This window comes from Mesocricetus auratus, unplaced genomic scaffold, assembly GCF_017639785.1.
Source record: "Mesocricetus auratus isolate SY011 unplaced genomic scaffold, BCM_Maur_2.0 Super-Scaffold_100009, whole genome shotgun sequence".
In the NCBI taxonomy this organism is placed as follows: domain Eukaryota; kingdom Metazoa; phylum Chordata; class Mammalia; order Rodentia; family Cricetidae; genus Mesocricetus; species Mesocricetus auratus.
The window spans coordinates 66,824,402-66,847,399 of record NW_024429193.1 but is presented as its reverse complement, the minus strand read 5'-3'; the positions used below and the strand labels follow the sequence as shown (position 1 = coordinate 66,847,399).

Here is a 22,998-nt window from a genome sequence, read left to right as displayed (position 1 = left end):
GACCTCTGGAAGAGCAGCCAGTGCTCTTAACCACTGAGCCAACTCTCCAGCCCCTTACTGGTTTTTGTTTTTTGTTTTTTTGATGATAACCACTTTGAAAGGTAAGATAGAGTCTCAGTGTGGTTTTATTTCCCTGTCCTGCTGGCTAAGGATGTTGAACATTTTTCTTTTCTTTTTTTGTTTTATTTTGTAGTTGTTGTTCTTTCAAGACAGGGCTTCCCTGTTTGGCTTTGGAGACTGTCCTGGAACTCGCTTTGTAGACCAGGCTGGCCTCAAACTCACGGAGAACCGCCTGCCTCTGCCTCCCGAGAGCTGGAATTAAAGGTGTGCACCACCACCTCCTGGCTCCAGAGTCATGAATTTAAGACCATCTTGAACTACATAGTAAAACCCTGTCTCAATCCAATCAACTAAACACCACACACACACACACACACACAGAAAAGAGGGCAGGAAGTAACTTAGTGAGTAAATACTCCTAATGACCTGAGCTTAATATCTAAGACACATATTGTGAAAGGAAAGAACTGACTCCTGCAAGCTGTCCTTTGACCTCTATAGGTGTGCTGTGACACACACACACACACACACACACACAAATCTAATTTAAAATTTGAAAAAAAAATGGATGTATATATATCAAAACATCACATTGTGCCCCATAAGTATGTTCCATAATTCTGTGTTGATTTAAAACAATAAAAACTGCACCCCAGTTTTAGAGTGAGATATAGTAGTACAGGCCTACTGTAATCACAGCATTCAGAAGGTAGAGGATTGGTACACGCCTTTAATTCCAGGTCTCAGGAGGCAGAGGCAGGTGGATCTCTGTGAATTTGAGGCCAGTCTGGTCTACGTAACAAGTTCCAGGACAGCCAGGACTACAGAAGTTCTGTCTGTTTTTTCAGGTCCCTGTCTCAAAAAAACAAGTTTAAACTCATCCTCAGCTACATGGTGATCTCAAGGTTCATCTGAGCTACCTAAGACAGTTTCTTAGCAATATGTTTAAAAGAAAGATGCTGGCACGCTGGCTCAGCAGATAGAAGCACTTGCTGTGCAGAACTCAACCCAAGTTTCACCCCTAGACCTCAGATGGAAGGAGAAAAACAACCCCTGAAAGTTGTCATCTGGGCTCCACACCTCCTGCTGACACACACACACACACACACACACACACACACACACACACACACACACACACACACACACACACACCAGAAACACAAAATAGCAATGAAAAAAATATACAGGCTTGTGTCTCCTGTTCAGGTTAATGGGCTAAGCCTTAGGAATAACTATTTCCAGTGAAGTAGCCCAGATGTGGGGCGTGTGGAATCTTGGGAGACCTGGTGGAAGGGCTTAACTGTGGGGGAGGGAGACCCATTTGAGGAGGGTGGGCAACGCGTGGCCTAACTTTGTGTGAGGACTGTGCACAATCCCAGGGCCAGCGTTCCCAGCATCGGTCTGCTGCCTCTTTCTCTCACTCTGCTGGCATGCTGTCCAAGGCTGTGTCCATGAGTGGCATCAATTTCCTCTTGGATTGCTCAGATCCAGAAGGTAAGTAAAAGCAGGGCTCAAAGGAATAATGGCCCCTTCCCTCACCAGTGTCACCAGCAGTCCCCGAGTTAGCTGTTTTGAATCTCAATGACCCCAATGATAGGCAAGTCATACGCTTTTGAGGTTCTGGAAATCTCGTCACATGAGGGGTCTTACTCAGGACATCAGCCTCTCTGAGACTGTCCTGCCAGTGAATGGGGACACAAGACAGCAGGGGTCTTTCCGGGTTCCTGGATCACTGGAGATGGAGCCCAGTGACTTGAAGAGCATCTTTGTCCTGAAGATGGCAGATGTGGGTGCTGGCAAGATGGTTCACTGGGTAAAAGGTGCTTCCACTAAGTCTAGCAACTGAGTTCAATCCCTGGGACCCACATGGTGGAAAGAGAGACCCTCCTGATCTCTCCATTTCTGCCCCTCCCCGTACACGCACACAAATAACTGAACGAACATTAAAAGATGGAGTATGGGGAGCTCAGGGCAGAACTTCAGCCCTCTCCATTTACAGAGAGGGAATGAACCATCAGTTCCAGCAAGTTCTTCACCCTAGCTTGTTCTCAGGTTGTTCAGCTGTGCTCTCCTCAGACCCCGCCCTCTGTCCCTGCTCCCCAGTGGCCGCCCTCAGGAATGGCGTCACAGGCACCTGCAGCCTGGGAACCTGATCCAGGTGGAGGGGGTTGGGATGCAGCCTTGGGTGCCTTTGTCTGGCTTTTACTGGACACTTCTCTTTTCCTTGTGTTTTAGCAGGCAACGTGTTCCGGTCCTCTGCCACAGACCTCAGGAAATGGTGAGTTTGGGAGAGTCTGAGCCCATCGAAGCCTACATGTAGGAGTGATGGGTGTGGGCCATGGCTTTTGCGGCCCTAAAACTCCCTGCTTCTTTAAACACTGTTCTCCAGAGTGCTTCTGAGGGGAGGCCTGCAAACAGCCATCTCCCTGAGCTGCACAGAATCCACTTCCTGCTTTCTTCCTGCTGTGTCCTAGCCCGGAGAGACCGAAGAAGAATTAGGGAAAGAAAAGGAGTAGGAGCCAAACCCCATGGAAGCTGCTGAGAGAGAGAGAGAGAGAGAGAGAGAGAGAGAGAGAGAGAGAGAGAGAGAGAGAGAGAGAGAGAGAGAGATTTGCTTGCTGTTGTCATTCGGGATGGACAGTGACCATTTGCATGAGCTTTGGATGGCAGATAACTCAAGGGCAGCTAGTTGAAGGCTGTGGAATTCCCAGCAGAGGGACAGGGCCTGGAATGGCGCTTAGAATGGAGATAGATGCTGAACATTTCAATAACTATGCAAATAAGCATACAAAATCAGCACCTGTTCATCCGGCTTGTGTAGCCAAAGCTCTATTAGATCAGGGCAGCCTTGTCACTCTGTTTCTGTGAAAGCAACACATGGGCCCTTTAAGAGCCGGGCTCTGATTTGTGATCCTGAAATTCTCTAGCTGACATAACCTCCTGGCTCCAGTAGGAATTAGCTCATAGGATGGGCTGATGAAATCCCAGGAAATTCGGTTCTTATTGGCTTTAGGCCCAGGGCCTTTTTCCAAACAGCAGAGGGTCTACACAGGGCTCTTGTTCTGAGAGGGACAAATGCCCCCTGGAGGGCTGTCTCTCCAACCACATCTGATGGAGAACAGTTTTAGAGGGACTGGGCCCTCCCATCTCCAGCTGGAGAGGAAGGGGGCGGCTACCTTTATCTGGGAGGAGTCTGGAGTTTCCTCATAAATAGAGGAGTCTGGAACACTGGAACACCCAGACCCAGAAGAGCAAGGAGGTGGGGATTAGGGATGTTTCCAGCCTCCTATCTCAATGGCATGGTCACCTACTATCCCTGTGGTCTGTTTTCTCTCCCAGCTTCCTCTCCTCACCGCTTCCCTGTCTTCTTACAGTGGTAGCCAGCTGGACGTGGACTCAGGGACCTGGGCAGGCTCCTCCCTGCGACGGACCTTCAGCTTCTTCTTGGGCATGACCGGCAAGGCCAAGGTAGGCGTCAGCCTGCGGGGGGGGGGGGTAGGGGGATAGGAGGCCACAGATCTGCTATCCTTCCCACGTACTTCTCTTCCTCTTGTATCAGCAGGCCACCTCTCCCCAACTTTCCTGATGGAGACTCAGGGCCAGGGCTCTCATTTTAAGAGAACACATGCTGTACCTTCTGAGTGTCTCAGGAAATCAGCTTTTGTCTGCTCTGTCCTCGTCTGCTTAGCAGACAACTGAAAGAGAAAAAGGGCCAGGAGCTGAGGAATGGTCTGGGACTCCCTGACTTTGGGCCACCCATAGCTAAGAGGTGGGCAGCAGAGGTCTTGCTCATTGGACACAAGAATGATAATTACAGCAATGCCTTTCACTTATTCATAGAGGGTTAGACTTTTCAAAGTGTGCTTACACTCATAATTTCATGGGTGGGTACAGCAACTGAAGGAGTTGAAATAAGACCACAGGCAGAGTGGGAGCCAGGGAGATATGTGATTATGTAGCACGTGTGTGGCCATGTGCCTCAGGATGCCGGGAAGTGGAGGTGTTCTGCTCTTTCCTTGGTCATTATCCCTTGACTCTGGTGAAGCAGTGAGCTTTGGCTGCAACCTGAATTTTCCATTTATTTCTTGTTGTTTTGAAACAAGGTGTTACTCTGTAGCTCAGACTCCCCTCGAACTCACTATGTAGCCCAGGGTAGCTCAGACACCCCTGGAACTCACTATGTAGCCTAGGGTAGCTCAGACTCCCCTGGAACTCATTATGTAGCCCAGGTAGCCTCAATTGTGGCTTCCCTTCTGTCTCAGCCTTCAGAGTGCTGAGATTCTCAATTTTAGGCATGAGACATCACAGATGGCCTTTTGTTTGTGTTTATTTATTTAATTTTGGGTCAGGGTTTCATATAGGCCAGACTGGCCTTAAATAGTTGATGATAATCTTGAACTCTTGATCTCTCTGTGTCTATCTCAAGTGTGGGGACTCCAGGTATGCACACCACAGCTAGCTGAGATGCTTCCTCCCTCCCTCCCTCCCTCCCTCCCTCCCTCCCTCCCTCCCTCCCTCCTCCTTTCCCTCTTCTCCTCCTCCTTTTTCTTCTCTGGCAATTACTCCCCTGCTCTACAGCCTGGTTGGCCTTCATTATCCTGCCTCAAGCCTTTTGAGCACCAGCCTCACAGGCTCCACTTACTGCAGGTACAATAAACCACTCCCCTTTTAAACTAGTACAAATGTGCTTTCCAACCTGAGGTTGCCTGTGATCCCTAAGAGACACCCGAAGGAGACCCCATGGGTTACCCCAGTCAGGTTGTCTCCACAGTAGCCAAGTACAAAGCAGGGTTCTTCTCTGGACAGACTCTGAGGGCAGGGTTTCTTGATTTCATCTGGAGGTCCATTGCTAGGACCTCCCCAGAAAGGGAGTTGAAGGTGATGGAGGCATGGTGTGACATATCACAATCATTTAAAAATATAATTTATTTCTATTTTACATGCATTAGTATTGCATGCATTTTGCTTGCATGTGTGTGTCTGTGTGAGACTGTCAGATCTTGGAGTTACAGACAGTTGTTAGCTGCCACGTAGGTGCTGGGAATTGAACTCAGGTCCTCTGGAAAAGCAGTCAGTGCCTTTAAGCACTGAGCCATCTCTCCAGCCCCTGACATATCACAATCTTACAACCCCTGGACATGGGGGAGGCAGGCAGGGTCAGGAATCAAGATTGTAGAAAACAAAGCAGGCAGGAAGCCCTTCAGATCTGAATGTCCCCGCAGGACACAGGCTGTGGTCAGACTGTCACACAGCATTTGTTCACCCTTGGCCTAGCAGCCTGGTAGGAGATTGAGTAACCTGAAGAAGGGGAACCTGGGACTCTGCAGCATGGACAGGGAACAAGAAGTGTAGGTCAATATACTGTTCTGCTTATTGGCCTATCTTCACCAGAGTCTTCTCTGGGTCTTTCTCTTTGGAACCCCACTCACCTTCTCTACACCCTCATTGAATGTGTGTGTCTACATCATGCTATCCCTTTCTCCCTCGTTTCCAGTTTGGGTATCACGGCTGCGTGTTGTTAGGGATGGAGAGGAGGAGGTAGCCTGTTCCCACCCACTTGACTGGCATGCCTTAGGTGGCCAAACACTTTTCTAGAGCTTATCATTTTCTAGAGCTTCCTAGAACACTTTGGCAGAGATAAGTGATTGTGATACATTAATCACCATTTCACAGACGAGATAACCCAGAGGCTGGGTTACTTAGGATACCTCAGTTTGCTTGAGGTGTAGCACTCGTTAAGAGGCCTCTGCCTCTCATTGAACCCAAAAGCCTTCCCCCACCAGCTCTTTCTGGGAAGCCATTGTGGTCATGTACACCTTAGTCATCCCCAAGTCATGTCTAAGGCCCAAAGTAATCAGAAGAAAGGCTGATTTGTGGATTGTGTGTGCTCGGGTCTAGGCAGGCAGAGGCACTGTTGGCTCCTCTAATGACCCTTTGGAAATCAGACCCTTCCTTCCTAGCTGTCAATAGGACTGGTACCTTTTGTTTTTCTTTAAGTTAAATGAGCCAATGAGAGCACTGGCAACTTTTAGATTGTTGCAGAGGTTTCTTTGTTTTATATACATAAAAACAACTTTTTAAAAATCTTATTTATTTTTTATTTGCTTTGGCGCATATGCCAGGGGTGTCAGGTTCCCTGGAACTGGAATTACAGGCAGTTGTGAGCTGCCATGTGGGTGCTGGGAATTGAACTCAGGTCCTCTGGAAGAGCAGTTAGTGCTCTTAACCACTGAGCCATCTCTCTAGCCCCAAAAACAACTTCTGAAAGATGTCACTGGATAGGATTACATGGGGGCTGGAATGAAAGGGCTTGGGAAAGGGGAGGACACCTAGAAGGAAGGAAAATGAATTGTTCCAGAGGATACAGAAAACAGAAACTGAATCAGGCTGAGGACACAAGTTCATTAAATACAGGTGTTTTTTTAAAATTATTTATTTATTTATTATACATACAGTATTCTGCCTGCATGTATGTCTGCAGGCCCAGAAGAAGTCACCAGATCTCATTATAGATGGTTGTGAGCCACCATGTGGTTGCTGGGAATTAAACTCAGGACCTCTGGAAGAGCAGTCAGTGCTCTTAACCTCTGAGCCATCTCTCCTGCCCCCAGGTGGTTTGGTTTTTTTGTTTGTTTGTTTGGTTGGTTTTTCGAGACAGGGTTTCTCTGTATTGTTTTGGAGGCTGTGCTGGAACTCGCTCTGTGAACTCACAGAGATCCGACTGCCTCTGCCTCCTGAGTGCTAGGATTAAAGGCGTGCGCCGCCAACCGGCCCAATACAGGTGGCTTTTTTTTTTGTTGTTTTTCGAGACAGGGTTTCTCTGTGGCTTTGGAGGCTGTCCTGGAACTCGCTTGGTAGTCCAGGCTGGTCTTGAACTCGCAGAGATCTGCCTGCCTCTGCCTCCTGAGTGCTGGGATTAAAGGCATGCGCCACCAACGCCCGGCTACAGGTGGCTTTAAAGGCTTGGTTTTCAGAGTGTAGAATTGGGGAGCAGTGGAGCAGGTAGGGTGGACAGCTTAAGTTGGGGAAACACATTAAAAGGCTGGGGATCAGACCTTCTTCACGTACATTATGTACTGACCTCAAAGAATCTGGGGGTCACATCCTAGATTCATTGCTTACTCAGGGTTTGGCTGACAACACTTTCTGACCCAGGTCTTGGAGAAAAGTGAGGTCCCAGACCACCAGAGGTCTCTGAGGCCCCAGCGGTAAAGCCGGACAGCTAGGAATCTGACCTGTAGCTAAGCTAGCTGGTTTTTTTTTTTTTTTAAATGAGACAGGGTTTCTCTGTATTGTTTTGGAGGCTGTCGGTCCAGCCCAGCCTCGAACTCATAGAGATCCGCCTGCCTCTGCCTCCCGAGTGCTGGGATTAAAGGCGTGCGCCACCACCGACCGGCTAGCTAGCTGTTTTTAAAGCTAGTACATTTGTCAGCCATGGCTGGTCACTTAAGGGAGGACCAGTCTGGAGTCCCAGACCCACTAGGCTCCTCAGGCCTTCCTAGGACTCCTTTAGAGGAACCAGAATTGGCCTGGGAAAGTCCTTCCTGCTTCATCTAGCTAGCCTGACCCAGGCATAGTTTGTTTCCTCCCCCGCCCCGCGCCCTGGCCTTTACTATATAAGGATCCAGGCAGGAGAATGGATGCAGAAGGTGAGGGAGTTTCTAGGCAGGGGCTAGGTCAGAGGAACAGAGGGTGAGGAGCCCAACCAGCACAGCTGGTGGTTGAGGCTCAAAATAGAGACGGAGTCTAAAACTGGCACCAGAGTGCTGAGCTGGGCTGGAAACCTGCAGCCCAGCACCATCCTGTCAGGCCACTGAGGGCAGGAAGCTAGTGGCCATGGGCGGGGCCTCATCCTGTCCCTCATTCCCATCCCACCATACACACTTCTGGGACTAAATTAGGTAAGACCCTGAAATTCTTACAAAGTTTTGTCTCAGGACGCTCTGGGTTTTACAGAGCAGTGGGAGACCCTGAACGGTGGAAATGGAACAGACTGGAGAAAGAATTTCCCCAGCGGCAGGAAACTCAGGTTGACTCAAAGGGTCCACAGAGATGAAAACCCACCCACACTCCTTAGCATGCACAAAATGCTTCCTGAGCAGGGCAAGTTGTGTCTAGTCTTCGGGGTCTAGCCGAATTTGCAGCGGAGAGAAGGACCCAAGGGAGGATTCCTTTAGCTAGCCTCAGGAAACGTGGTTGGCAGAGGCGGCACTGGGAAGGGTGGCCAGAGTGTGGTCCACGCGGCGGCCCAGAGGTGTGAGAAGCTTGTGGAGGCGGGGTGGGGGGAGACCCTCTCCTGTGGATTTCTTGGCGTTGGAAATGAGTCCTCTTCACCCTTGACGGAGTAAAATCGACTGCTCAAGCTTCCACTTCCCTTTTGATTTCCCCCTCCCTCTTGTCACACCAGTCCTAACCGTAAAAGAGGTCTGTGTACTCAAGTCTACCCTTCCTTGTGGGTAGTTCCCCAGCGGCCGACAAGTTAGGCAATAGAACCCTCCAACCTGAGGGTCTTTAAAGAGTGTAGTCACCAGGAATGGGTACCAGGGTTTGGGTTTTTTTATTTTTTTATTTTTTTGCGGGGGGGGGGGAGAGCTAAGAGGTCAGAGCGTGTCCCTAAGCGCTAAAGGGAAAAGGCAAGAGGGCGCTTCGAACCTGTTCAGGGACTCCTGTTCTCCAGGCCGTAGCAACACAAACCCCCGCGTCCCGTCCGGTGCGCGGGTACCCCGCCCTGCCTCTGCTCCGCCTCCCCCTTTCCTGAGCCCGGGCGAGGGAGGAGACTAGGGTTTGAGGAACTGGCGCTGGGTGCCGGGGCTAGGGGACTCAGACTTCCTGTCCCCAAGGCCGACGCGTGCGGCCGGACCCCTCCCCCGCCGGAGCTGGACGCCCGGGTCCGCCGCGTCCGACTGCGGCTCACGCTGGATTATGTCTCGGATCGAATCCCTCACGCGCGCGCGGATCGACCGGAGCAAGGAGCTGGCGACCAAGGTGGGCTGGCTCCGCGACCGAGCGCCCTGCCGACCTCCCGGCCTCCGCCGCGCGCCCCAGCTCCCCCGCCCGCTCTGGGGAGCGGGAGTCCGCGCGCTGCGGCCGGACGGGTGGGTGGGGCTGCGAGCGCATGGGGAGGGGGCTGGAGGACCGCGACGTGACCCGCGTCTCCAGCTCCCGCGCAGCTTCCGTGCCGGGATCTAGGAGAGCGGAGCAGGGTCACCAGTGGTTCGGCGGGACCGAGTGTTTTGGGCCGCTCGGAAGAAAGTTGCTCTGGTAAGGGACCGAACGGGAAAGGGGGCCGTGCGTGTCGGGCTCTTAGGGGCGACGCTTTTGGGTACCCTTTTCCTCGCCCCATCCCGCCTGGTTGCTCGCGGCGGTGCCCCCCAGCGCTGGCTCGGTTGTTTCCCCCTTTGTCCCCACCATCGGGGTGGAGGGGGCGGGAGGGGGTGGTTTCCCAGCTCCCTCCCCCACCTTCCCGCCCCTCCAAGACAAAAGTCAGCTCCTCCTCTTCTTGCTGATGGACTTTCCAGCTGTGATTCAGTTCTTGCCTGGGGTGGGCGGGTGGCTGGGGTCAGGACAGCAAGCGACAGTCCATTTTCCCCGCCAGGCCAGGCGGCTCTCAGGTGAAGGCAGCTTGCCTTTGTGTAGACCTGGGATGCCTGGAACCCAGAGTACTTCGCATCCTATCTGTTCCAGGCTCCTGGTTCTCCAGCCGCCTGGGCTGACCCACTCCCCACTCTCCTCAGCCGTATTTTGATTATCGCCTCTGGTTGGGGGCCCTTCATCTGTCATCTGGAGTCTGGGTGTGTTTAATTTTCACCCCACACTGCATCACGACCTCTCCGCCACGCTTTGACAAGTGTCCTTTATTCCTGTCTTTGTATTCAGACCCACTCCCGAATGCCATGACTTTCCATACCTCAGTCTCCAGGAGTGGTGAAACCGAGGACTTGTAGACGATTGTGAATCTGGGAGGGACCTGGTGCTGGCAGATGGGACCTCCTGGTTCCTCGGGGTACCCACATTATTAGGTTCTCAGAAGGCAAAGTCAGGAAGGGCTTTCGTCCTAATCCCTGCCTCCACTGGGACTTCAGTGACCTTCCTGCCACCAGCCAAGCAGATCACTTTGAGGCTGGGAAGCTGCTCTGGTGATGGAAACCCCTCTCCTTTTGGTTCCAGGCTTTAGCGACTTATTTTAGACCTGAACTGGGAGGTGGTCTGGTCTGTGGCTTGGAGAGCCCAGGGGAAGCGTGGTTTGAGGGTTTTCTTAGGGTTCTGGGATGGGTCTGCTAACCGGAAGGAAAGCTAGCAGGACTGTGAGTTGCTCCAGGGTGAAATGACTGAAGTGTGAACAGGGGGTGGCAGACAGACTCTTAACAATCTCCGCCACCGGCCAGGCCCCGGCTCCCAAAGTCTGTTTATTTTTTCAACTGTTTGAGCGAGACCCTGGAATAGAGCCAAAGGTGGGGGGGGGGGAGCTTTTTGAAAGCACGGAAATTTGGTTCCACCCTAAAAAGGAAAGCTGTGGGGGAGCTTGGGGGCAGACCTGTGAGGCTGTCTGAAGACGTTCTTTGGGGGGCCTTTACCTAGTTCAGCACCTGGTATCTCGTGCCCTGTTTTTCTTTTTCTTTTTTCTTCCCTAACACTGTAACTGGAAATCCAGAAGTCTGGTTCTTTTATCCTGTGGCTAGCCCTGGAGGAGGGCTTGGGGAATCTGACTGGGACAGGGACCAGTGAGTGGTTCTGAGCGGGCAGGGAGACCATGGGGAGGAGGGAGGTTGTCAGTTTAAGCTGGTCGGAAGGGGAGGGACACCTCCGGAAAGCTGTGGTTACTGAAGTGGGGGAGTTGGTTCTCAGCCAACAAACCCTGGATCTCCCCTTCCCCCTCCCTAAGCACACCAGCTGTCTCCTTTCTTTTTATACTGCGGTGGGAAGTGGAGGGGCCCACTGGAAATGAGATTATTTGAGGAACATGGTCTTCCCTGCTACCTATGAGGGAGATGGATCAGGGCAGAGATCTGCCCTCCCCCATCTCTCCTTACTCTTAGGACACCTTCACAGAAGGAAGGGTTTAAGTGCGACCTGCCCCTTTTTCCTCCCGCAGGCATGGGATTTGTCCATATACCCTCCGAGCTTCCGTTTTCTCTTCATTGTTTCTGTTCTTCCAGGCTGAATCCTGTTCTCCGCCCCCTCGGTTCCCTCTGCCCTACTTCCTACCTCTTCAAGCCTTAACACCGCTGCTCTTTCCATCTTTAGACCCCTCGTCCCCCCCTCCCGATTGTCCTGAGCTCTAACCCCTCACCGTCTTGGCCCTCAGAACAAAGCAGGGGCAAGAGATCAGAGCTCCAGGGATGGCTGTGGAGGCTGGAGCATCATGGGTTTTCCTGAACCCTGTGTGCGATGGGGAGAAAGGGCTGTCTTTGTTCTGAATGCCAGAGAGGTGGCTGGCTTTGTGTGCAGGACCAGGAGGGCAGGGCTGGGGGAACCTGGCAGGGAAAGTACAGTAGTTTGGGGGACTTAAGGGGTTAGGGTTCCTCTGGGAAGCTGGGGTTGGGGGCCATCCAAAGGGATTCTAGGGATGATGGGTGTCCAGGAAAGCCCTGAGGGGAGAAAAAGAAGCAAAGGGCCACTGGGAGGTGATGACGCCTTGGAGAGGTCGCCTGGGGACTCGAGATGAGATGGTTGAACAGTATCTAGGGAAACACCCAGGGGCACCAGAGGAGGTGTGGAAGGGTCTGGTTTCTGTCCCTCTGGCACTGGAACTGTGACCTTGAATCAGAGAGGGGATGGACCAGATGGTGATTCCCATGTTTGTGTTACCTATGTTTGGGGGTGTGTCTCTCCATGAGAGATGCTCAGGGGTGCTTACCGCGCTCTGTGGACATAAGGAAGCAGTTCCCATTTTAAAGTTCAGCCTGTTTTGATGTAGGATGTAGACTCTGAGTGAATTGGTCATGGTTTCTGGAACTGCTAGAGAAATGGCTGAGAAGTGCTGGCTAGACCCTTCTGGGTTTGTTTGTGTTTCCTTGGGGAGGCGGGGGTAGGGCTGCAGGCAGAGCTACCCCCTTCCAACTCAGCTGGCCTGCCCTGTGCCAGGAGGGCAGGGAGTCTGGCACAGCTATTGTTCGTCTGTACAAATGCCCGTCTGTCTGTGTCTGGCCTGACAGGTGTGGCTGCGTGGGTAGCACGCTGGGTCCTAGGGTCTCTACCTGACTTTTTGCCCGAGGCTTAAGTGCCCCTTGTCCGCTTCACCAGGATGCTGCTCAGCCTCACTGTCCAGTGCTCCACCACCCTTCATTAAGCAGGGATGTCTAAGTGCCTTTGTGTGCTCGCTCAGGATGTCTCTCTCTTTTGTCTCTGGCTTCAGCTTTAGTGTCTGCTTTTGGCCACCTTCTTTTAGCCCCAGTCTTCCGTTTCCTTCCCCAGAGTGTCTGAAGGAGCTGGTGCAGACCATCTAAAGTCCTCCTCCTGGACTCCACCAGGAATCTTCTTTCTGCACTCCCCAGCCTCATAGATTTCCCCTGTGGAATTGAAACCAAGTTTGCAAGAACTGCACTGTCGAACAACAGCCCTTCCCTTCAGAACCAGGGTCTCCACTGACCAGAGCGGAACCGCAGGCTATTAGTCCCGGCGGACTCCGCTGATCAGGGCGGAGCCATAGGCTGTGAGTCCCCGTGGACTCCTCCAAGAGCCCTCTCTGGCTGTGGAGTCTTGAGGAAGAGGCCATCGCCGATTGACCAGTGAGGTTGATTGTGCCTAGCACACAATTCCCACAGAGGCCTTGGTATGGAGAGAGGAGGCCTGTGAGAACTCAGGCCTTGGGAGAGCAGCTCTGAGTGTAGCTTGGGAAGCCTGAGTTTAGGTTTGCCTTTACATGCATCATTGTTTTCCCTCAGCCTAGGGCGTAAGATGGAGAGAGACTGTCAGCACTCAGCACTGACGCTCCCTCCCCATAGCGGTGTGGAAGGAGGTTTTGAGTTGGTGTTCTGACCCCGAGGAAACCATCTGGGTCTCAGTCAGAGGAAGTAGGAGAGTGGGCTGGGGAGTGCTCCAGGACGTGGGAGAGGAAAGACAGAAAGGAGACTGAAGTTCCTAAGGTTCTCATGGGCAGCCAAGGGCATGCGCAGATCAGGGGTGCTGCTGGAGACCCTGCTTTTTTCCCTCCGTTTCTGAACACACGTTGGGTATGCCTGCTGTACTCGAGGCTCTGTGCTAGGGATGGGTCTTAGGGATGAAGGTTGGCCTCGAACTCCTGATCTTTCTGCTTCAACCTCCCTCATGCTAGAATTATAGGAGTAGGCCACAACACCCAGCTCTGTTCCGTTCAGTTAATCCAACATGTGGCATTTGCCTGGATCATGTCAGTGAGCAGGGAAGACTTTCCGGATCTGTGGAGGAGCAGATCAGGTAGAGCTGGACAGCGGAGGGTTGGGTCCAGCAGAAAGGGCTCTGAGCACTGGGGTGGGTGTTTTCTGGGGAATGACAGGTCTCTTTTGCCCCTGTGGTGCTGGGATTGAACCCAGTGCTCCACATCTACTAGACTGTTAAACCCAGAGCAACATCCCCTGTCCTTTTTAGAATCTTCCTGAGACAGAGTCTTGCTAAGTTGCCCAGGCTGTCTTTGAACTGTCCATCCCCCCACCTCAGCTTTCCAAGTAGCTGGCTTCCAGGTGTGTGTATGACCCCTAGCTGTGATAGGCCCTTTCCTGGTGGACGTACAGGCATGAAGGAGATGAAGGACTGTCCTGCTTGCTGTGTGTTAAATGGAAGACAATGAATCAAGTCACCCCCCCCCAAGCAGTTCCCATGTCATTCCATTTTACACAGCTTGAGCCTTGGGGCGGGGGCTCAGTACAGCCATCTCTGGGACAATAGTGTTAGGCGGTGCCAGGGCAGCTTGCTGCTGGGCAGTGCCAGCGCTGGGATGTGCTGCTGCTGCTGCCGCCACCCGCTGCTTGCACACCTAGAACAGGGGCCACTTCGAGAGAGGGTGAGTGTCGCAGGTGGAAGGCGGGGACCAGAGCTACCGGTGTCTGTATGGGCAGTAATGCCAAGGAGGAAAAGGGCCACGAGAGTCCTTTCCTGGCCCAGTCCTTTCTCCCTTGGCCACTCCCAGCAGGATTGTCCGAGCAGGTAGAACAGAGAACCGTGTGGAAAGAACCTGTCGTAGCTTTAGAACGTATCTGTAAGCACACATTCTTTTAGGGAGTGGCCCTTGCCAGGCTTGATGTTCTGTGTACTGCTAGTCTCAAGTTCACTTGCATGTTTGTTTTTAATTAAAGTGTCATACATGCTCGTACTATAGATCAGTGTCCTAGAGATGGCGGAGAGGTGGAGAGAGAGAGAGAGAGTGAGAGAGAGAGAGAGAGAGAGAGAGAGAGAGAGAGAGAGAGAGAGAGAGAGAGAGAATATGGTCGTGGGAAGAGGTATTTAGACTTGGCCTTTAAAGTTCTACAAGATGAATTTGAGGTGACTTTGATCTAAAAACAATCCAATTAAAGCGCTACACTTTCCCAGTGTAGACCAGTGGAACACTTTTCTAGTGATTCAGGCAGGCAGAGGAAGCTGAAGTGTCTGAGACTAGAGTCTGAGGGAGGGGGGTCCCTTAGGAGAGGAGGAGTCACTGCAGGAAGCAGGGAGGCCCTGTGCATTAGTGAGAAGTAGTTGCCTGAGGTGGAGGCATGGAGGAAAAGTGCCTGAGCCAAAGATGGAGGACTAGGAGAGAAGAGCGAGGCAGGGAGAGAAGGGGAGGCGCCCTGGCCTGGTGGGGGTGTCTCTAAGTCCAGTGCTTGCATGCTGAGGCTGGAGGATCGCCTCTACTTCAAGGCCAGACAGGGCTACATAGTGAGACCCTAACTCAAACAAACCAGTAGAGTGGGGGGTGGGGAATGAGTGGTGGCGGTGGAGAGGAAGCGTAAGGGAATGACCTCCAGACCACTGGGCTGTGTCACCCTCATCGAGGGCCAAGACAGACGGATCTTGGTCCAGGACACCTCAAGACCTAGGGCACTGTGGTCCATTGCTCTCTGGCCCCTGCACTGCTGACTCAGCATCTTCACACTTCCCCTTTTCCCCCATCCTCCCCCACTCTGATGCCAGTGTGGTTAGTGGTGTAGGCAGGGCTGGTCCTCCAGGACCAGGCTGAATGTTTGTTTCACCAAATTATGATTCTCTGTTCTAGGGTCCCAGCCAGTGTCCTCCATGCACAGTCTCAGCCACCTGCCCTGTGTCCTTGTCCTCTAACACGTTTATTTAAATTAATTAATTAATGTAGGCACCAGGTGTCGCTATAAAGCCCCAACTAGCTTGGAATTTGCTCTGTGTGTCTCAAGCTCAGAGATTCTTGTGCCTTTCTTCCTGAGTGCTGGGATTAAAGCCATGCCCCTCTGTTCCAGCTGTCCCGCCCTTTCTAATTATTGGGTATGTGCTGTGATGTGACTGTGGGTGTCGGCTTGGTTCCTCCACCGTGTGGGGCCTGGGGAATGAGCTGGGTCATCAAGTGTGGCCGCAGGCACCTTTGCTTTTGTGCGCCCTCTTCTAACCTGTTTGCTTGCTTGTTTTTGGTGTTGTTTTGAGATTGGGCCTCATATCATCCATGTCACTATACAGCAAAGGATGCCCTTGAGCTCCCAAGCTTTCTGCCTCTGTTTCCTAAGTGCTGTGTGTGTGTGTGTGTGTGTGTGTGGTGTTTTTCTGAGTCAGTTGTTCTGTAGCCCAGGCTTGCTGCAATATCCCTGTCTCAGTCTCCCGAGTGTAGGAATTCATAGGCGTGAGCTACCACAGCCAGCGTTGTCTTTTCACCTTTTTCCGGGTCTTGGAAAAGTCAGGAGTTTGGGGAGGAACAGAAAAGGAAGTCAAGGACTCTTGCAGAAGCTGGAGGAAGTGGGAGAAAGCTTAAAGGGAAAGGCATGCCTTGGGGACAAGAAGTGACAACGGTACTGTAATCCCAGCATTGAGCAGTGGAGACCGTAGTATCTGGAGTTCAGGGGTGTTCTTGGCTAGGCTACTTCAGCCCCTCCCCCCCATACACACTGCCAGAGAAGGATCTTTTGAACTTCAAGTATAAGAGGAGAGTTAGAGGTTTGGGGTCCAGGCCTCTGGGTTGGGGGTGGCTGAAGATGCACTCTGTCCCCCCAGCCAATCTAATAAGGGGATCTCCTGCTTTCCCATTCCTGCTCCCCCATGACTGCTTTGAAGACAGCAGCTCCAACACCCGTTGTCATGGTTATGAGAGGAGCTAACTCCCATAGATTGGAAAGCGCTGGTGAGCTGGCACCCTCTGCTTCGCTGGCCCTCCCCTCCTCTCTGCGCATCTTCCCCCAGCACAGAGAGCGCTGCACAGCAGCCGGGGGCGAGCAGAGCTAAGCCTGGGAGGTGGAGTGAGGACGCAGAGATCTAGAGCTAGGGAGATGAGTGGCAACAGGAGGCAGCCCAGTCGCCGGGGTCAGGTAGGTCAGAGGCCGAGGAACCTTAGGGACTGACTGTCCCAGGGCCTGGTCATGCCCGGACAGCCATCTCCGACACCCATGCACGACAGGTTATGCTCTGGCGATTGGTGTTATTCTACCCTGGCATTTCAGCTTTTTTCTCTGAAAGCCGGGTACTTAGGCGTCTAATGTCTTTCAACTGATGTCTTTCGACCTTTCCACAGGCCCGGGAAAAAGAGAAGATGAAGGAAGCCAAGGATGCTCGCTATACCAACGGCCACCTCTTTACCACCATCTCAGTCTCGGGCATGACCATGTGCTATGCCTGTAATAAGAGCATCACAGCCAAGGAAGCCCTCATCTGCCCAAGTAAGTGGTTTGGCCCCCGAAGGTCACTCAGACGTGGTCACCATCAACCCTAGTCCTGCCATCTGTCCTTGCCATTCTGGATCCTTAAAGGGACTACTTTCTGGGCCCCAGCTGGGCTTGGTCCCACGCTCAGGTGCCTTGTCCCTTGCTGTCTTTCCTCGCACTGGGTGGTGGCTGCTGGAATGTGGCATACGCTCTCGGGTGTGGGGTGACAGAGGCTGGGGTTGCTCTCCTTCCAGCTGTCCCTTGCTGGGCATCCCCCTTGCCCCCCGAACAGCTGTTGACAGGAATGTGCACTTGAACCGGGGCGGGAGGGAGCTTGCAGCTGCCTCTGCCCATCTTCCTCGGCCACACTGGACATTTTAGACTTTCTGTTGCGTGTGGGTGGAATCCGGAGTCTGTGCCGATTCAAGGACAAGATGGAATTAGGCTCGTCTGTTTCTTTATCCCTGATAAAGAAATGCAGCAGAGACCTGTGTAATGGAGGGAAGGACTCAAAATTCCTAATCTTTCCCATATCCAACCTTTAACCTGTTCCATGGTGGCCCTGTACTGAGGGGACATAAGGAAGGAATTGCTGCCTCCTTAGGGTTCCAGTGCAGAGGGCTCCAGCTCCGCCCTGCCCCCTCTGCAGCCCCCATGCCTCCCTCTGAGTAGAATGGGAGGGTTGTAGCCTGACCCTGACCACAACAACCTGGCTCCAGCCTCCAGATCCCTTCATGACTTTGGGAAGGAACCTAAGAAGAACTAATGGGGCCCTGCCTCCCTACTTTTTACCGCTTGATTTAGAGCTAAAAGGACAAGGAGGTAACCCCAAGCTAGATCCCTCTAGAGACCTGACAAAATACTCAATCCGGAAGCTGTTGCCAGGGGAACTGGGGAGGTGGGTAGCTCTATTTTGAGAGCAGGTGGAAAGCGGAGGTTTGATCCAGAGACACTAGGTGTTGGGGGTGGGAGAAGGGAGCTCCGGGGGGTGGGCACTGCCACAGCCCTGCTTCTGTCGTCCCCTTCTGCCCCACCCTGTGCGCTTGTATTTGTGGAAGTAAGCATGGTGCTGGGCATTGTCTGCAGTGTTAGCAGTTTCCTGTGGTGTTTGGGGTGTGTGGCGGGGAAGCTTCAGAGCCGAAGGCATGTCAGGAAGGGGACAGCCATGGTCCTGAGCCTGGGCTCTGCTATTCCTTTTTCCTTTCCTGCTTCATGGAGAGGTGGGGTGGGGGATGGGCAGAAGCAGATGGAGTGTGGGAGCTGTAGTTTGCCTCAGTGTGGGGGGCAGAACTTCCCAGGCCTAGAAGGGAGAAAGCAGCCTGAATGGAGTCGATGCGGAAGACTGCGACACTGGGAAAGGGAAGGGCCCCGTTCCAGACTTTGAAGCAATGAACAGAAGCCACTAGCATATATGTGAAAGAGTATGGCGTGTGTGTGTGTGTGTGTGTGTGTGTGTGTGTGTGTGTGTGTGTGTGTGTGTGTGTGTGTGTGTGTTGTTTTTTGAGACAGGGTTTCTCTGTATAGCCCTGACTGTTTAGGAACTTGATTTATAGACCAGACTTTTCTGGAACTCACAAAAATCCACCTGCCTCTGCCTCCTGAGTTCTGGGACTAAAGGCGTGCACCACCACCACCTGGCAAGAGCATGGTTTTGGATTCAGGCACATCTAAGTTTAGTTCTTGGCTCTCCACCAGCTGGGTGACCTAGGCTAGCAAACACTATGAAGACCACATTCCTCATCTGTGAAGCGAGGCTGTTGAGTGAAATGGGTAGGGAGCTCTCCCAGGGGCTAAGGGGCGTCTGGCTCTCTCTGCCACTGCTGGTCTTGGGAGCCCCATGCTCCTCTGCCAGAGCCATCTTTACACCTTCAGCTCTTCTCAAGCAGCTGCAGACACCTTCTGCATTGCCCACATCAGACCCCGCTCACTTCCATTCCTGCCTGAAGGATGAGGGAGGCAGGGGAGGGATTAACATGTGACAATGGGCAACAATTCTGGGAAGCTGGGAGAGTGTCTGCAGAGTGTATGGCCTAGGAAGTTGGGTGTTTACATGTGGGTGTGTCCCCTCCTGTGCCACCCAGCCCTCCCTTCACCCTCTCTACCCCACCCTCCCAGCCTGCAATGTGACTATCCACAACCGCTGTAAAGACACCCTGGCCAACTGTACCAAGGTCAAGCAGAAGGTGAGAGGGCGGGGCGGGCAGAGGGCGGGGGAGGGCAGTGAGTGCCCTGCCTGTCCAGTCGTTCCCTACCCTTGTCCCTCTCCTTGCCACGGGGCGGCCCAGACCTGCCACCTTAGGCCACAGGCCTACAGTAAACATAGCCCTGCCACGCTAGCTTGCCCACCTCGATGCCCTAACTACAGTGTTAGCTTTCTCCCAAGGGGGCAGCTGCTAGGCCCTGGCTTGTCCTGGGTGTGTGTGGGTAGTCTCTGGGTGACAGCTGTTCTTGGTGTCTCTTTTGCTCTGTGTCTCACAGCAACAGAAAGCTGCTCTACTGAAGAACAATACTGCCTTACAGTCTGTTTCTCTTCGAAGTAAGAGTGAGTAATGGGAAGTCCCCATGAGCCACAGGACCACCATGCTCCTGAGCTCATGGGCTCTGCTGCCCCCATGAGGTCATACCCAGACACAGACAGCTCCTTTTGAATGGGAGTGGCAAAGGGATGGTCCTCATGGGCTTACTATCAAGATAGACAAGTCCAAACGGGGATGAGGGACAAGGATGGCTGGTTACTTGAACCTTAAACATCCTGTTATTGTTGTCACTTATCTACTCTTTATTTGGAAATTATTTGAGGCAACTGTCAAGTGTCAGTTCATAAAAAGTGTGGTGTCCAAGTTCCTTCTCACCAACTTGGGTCACTCCGGGCCTGCCTTACCTTTCTGGCCTTCAGCTTGCTCATAGGCTTGTCTGGGGTTGAGAACAGGTTTTTAATTCATGCTGACGGGTTGCACATTGGACAGTGATAATCTCTTGATTGGTTTTGCCAACTTTCTCTGACTCTAAAGAGTGGAGGACAGGCCAGGGTAGTTTGCCTTAGTTCGACTTGAGGGGCCTGGGAGACCAAAGGGCTGAGGAATTCAATTTTTTTCCTGCGTGGTCTCCTTCCTTACAGCAACCACCAGAGAGCGGCCAACCTCTGCCATCTACCCTTCTGATAGCTTCCGGCAGTCCCTCCTGGGTTCTCGGCGTGGCCGCTCCTCTTTGTCTTTGGCCAAGAGTGTTTCTACCACAAACATTGCTGGGTGAGCTTCTGTTTGGGGAAGAGGGGGTGCGGGAGGAGGGGGTACAAAGCCCACGACAGCACCTCTCCTTTCCCCGAATTCAGAGCTGAGCCAGATATGTGAAAGCTAAGCTCAGACACAGAGTAGCTATCCTCAGGGGCTCAACCTGGGGTACTGACCTGGGAAGGGACCTCCAGCCCGAGTGGGGGTGATGCAGATGGCCTCCACTTCCTTCAGACATTTCAATGATGAGTCTCCCCTGGGGCTGCGTCGGATCCTCTCCCAGTCCACAGACTCCCTCAACATGCGGAACCGAACCCTGTCCGTGGAATCCCTTATTGATGAAGGTGAGCAGGCGCGGCGTGGAGGAGAGGAGGGTTGGCATGGCTGGTGTGAGAAGCCTGGGATTGGGAGGGAGGGAGAGGACCCAGCGAAGGGCCCAGGTCCTGGAGAGGAGAGCTGCCCTCTGAGGGCCCGCCGGCACTGGTCCCCAGGTGCAGAAGTGATCTACAATGAACTGATGAGTGACTTTGAGATGGATGAGAAGGACTTTGCGGCAGATTCGTGGAGCCTTGCCGTGGACAGCAGCTTCCTGCAGCAGCACAAAAAGGAGGTCATGAAGCAGCAAGATGTCATCTATGGTAAGCCAGGGCTCTGCTCTTCCCGTCCTTCACCAGACTCAGCTTGCCTGCGCCTTCCCTCTGCCACCACCTGTCAGGACACTGCCCTTGGCCTCCATGTTCCCGGCTGGCACCAGGTTGTCCCTGTGTATCTACTTGGTGCTGTTGGGCTTTTTTTGTTTGTTTATTATATATACAGTTATCTGCATGCATGCTTGCACACCAGGAGAAGGCACCAGATCTCATTACAGATGGTTGTGAGCCACCATATGGGTGCTGGGAATTGAACTCAGGACCTCTGGAAGAGCAGCCAGTGCTCTTAATCTCTGAGCCATCTCTCCAGTCCCCACGGTTGGGCTTTTTAAAATCTTATATTTCTTAGAGAAGGGTCTCACTGTGCAGGCCAACCTGGTCTCAAACTCTCAGTTGTGCCTCAGCCTCCTGAGCTCTGCGAATGCAGGCACGAACCTCTATACCCAGCTCCCAAGGACCTACCTGTATCTCTTCCTCACTCGGTCCTCAGTCTCCACTCCGCCTCTCCCACGCCCAGCACTGCTCAGAACTGGGAAAGCTACACACCAAACACACATGACTCTTCCCCTCAAATAGTTTTACAGCTTGAGATGACATAGTGATAAATACAAACTCAAAAATGTTCTTAAGATAACAGCGATACAAATATTAACTTGGAAGAGACTCAACTAGGGCGGCATGAATTGTGTCCAAGGTAGAGTACAGGGACAAATGTCCCTCTGTCTCGTAGAGCTGATCCAGACAGAATTGCACCATGTGAGAACACTGAAGATCATGACCCGCCTCTTCCGTACTGGGATGCTGGAGGAGCTGCAGCTGGAGCCTGGAGTAGTCCAGGGCCTGTTCCCCTGTGTGGATGAGCTGAGTGACATTCATACACGCTTCCTCAGTCAGCTGTTGGAAAGACGGCGCCAGGCCCTATGTCCAGGCAGCACCCGGAACTTTGTCATCCATCGTTTGGGTGACTTGCTCATCAGCCAGGTAGGAAAAGGCAAGACTCCTGGATGATATTTGTAGAGGGAGTCAGGACACGAGTGAGCATTCTTGTTTTGAGACAGGATCTTATGTAGCTCCGGCTGTCTGGGAACTCACTATGCAGACCAGCCTGACCTCCAGCTCACAAACATCCACCTGGCTCTGCTGAGTGCTGGGATTAAAGATGCACACTACCAGCCGGGCGGTGGTGGCGCACGCCTTTAATCCCAGCACTCGGGAGGCAGAGGCAGGCAGATCTCTGTGAGTTCGAGGCTGGGCTGGACCGATAGCCTCCGAAACAGTACAGAGAAACCTTGTCTCGAAAAACCAAAAAAAAAAGATGCACACTACCATACATGGCTTTTTCATTGAGAAAAATTATGTGTGCACGAGTGTGTGTGTGTATGTGAGTGTGCATGTATGCATGTGCATGTATGCATGTGTGTGTGTATGTGAGTGTGCATGTATGCATGTGCATGTATGCATGTGTGTGTGTATGTGAGCGTGCATGTATGCATGTGCCTGAACAGGATTGCACATGAGCAGGTGGAGATCAGAGGACAAGTCTAGGAGTTGGTTCTTTCCCACCATCTTGTTGGCCAAAGAGCGATCAGTTCTTACCTTCAGCCCATTCTGGTGGCAGGAAGGGAAGCTGGGGAGAACTGGAGAGGAGGCAACTGTCTGACAGGAGGCCAGAGGTGCGCTGAGGGGTGAGGTATGGCTCTGCAGGAAATGCTGACCTGGTCTTGCTGTCCTGACTTCCAGTTCTCAGGTTCCAATGCGGAGCAGATGCGCAAGACCTACTCAGAGTTCTGCAGCCGCCACACCAAGGCCTTGAAGCTCTATAAGGAGCTGTACGCTCGAGACAAGCGCTTCCAGCAGTTCATCCGGGTAAGAGCGCATCTCCAGGCAGGCTCAGCCTTCTCACGGCCCAAACCTCTCCCATCCCTAGGGCACATGCCCGCTGTGCGTGCATAGAGGGCAGGCACTCGAGCACACTCCTGGACCTTGTGTGCTCTTTGTTTTTTTTTGGTTTTCGAGACAGGGTTTCTCTGTGGCTTTGGAGGTTGTTCTGGAACTCACTCTGTAGACCAGTCTGGCCTCCAACTCATAGAGATCCTCCTGCCTCTGCCTCCCCAGTGCTGGGATTAAAGGCGTTTGCCACCAATGCCCGGCTCCTTGTGTGCTCTTAAATCTCTGTCTTTTTGTTTGTTTGTTTTGTTTTTTGTTTTTGAAACAGGGTCTCATTATATAGCCCTGGCTGTCATAGAACTCATTATGTAAGCCACACTGGCCTCAAACTCACAGAGA

General features: G+C 52.6%; 1 protein-coding gene across 16 annotated transcripts in view; it reads left to right on the top strand.

The window, feature by feature from the left end:
- Arhgef2 (Rho/Rac guanine nucleotide exchange factor 2) overlaps positions 1-22,998 on the top strand; it is a 60,008-nt gene that overhangs the window by 24,952 nt on the left and 12,058 nt on the right. For 2 of the 16 annotated variants that reach the window (XM_040752457.1, XM_040752454.1), the window contains exons 4-14: positions 1,443-1,557; positions 2,299-2,341; positions 3,438-3,531; positions 16,703-16,847; positions 18,948-19,015; positions 19,311-19,374; positions 19,951-20,080; positions 20,297-20,406; positions 20,554-20,700; positions 21,443-21,693; positions 22,453-22,578. In XM_040752457.1, coding sequence (XP_040608391.1) covers positions 1,443-1,557; positions 2,299-2,341; positions 3,438-3,531; positions 16,703-16,847; positions 18,948-19,015; positions 19,311-19,374; positions 19,951-20,080; positions 20,297-20,406; positions 20,554-20,700; positions 21,443-21,693; positions 22,453-22,578 — 1,293 coding nt within the window. Of the gene's footprint in view, positions 1-1,442; positions 1,558-2,298; positions 2,342-3,115; positions 3,323-3,437; positions 3,532-8,864; positions 9,049-9,194; positions 9,325-13,957; positions 14,042-16,359; positions 16,500-16,702; positions 16,848-18,913; positions 19,016-19,310; positions 19,375-19,950; positions 20,081-20,296; positions 20,407-20,553; positions 20,701-21,442; positions 21,694-22,452; positions 22,579-22,998 lie in introns of those variants that run through there. The other 14 variants (XM_040752456.1, XM_040752455.1, XM_013120642.3 and 11 more) reach the window with 14 other exon arrangements.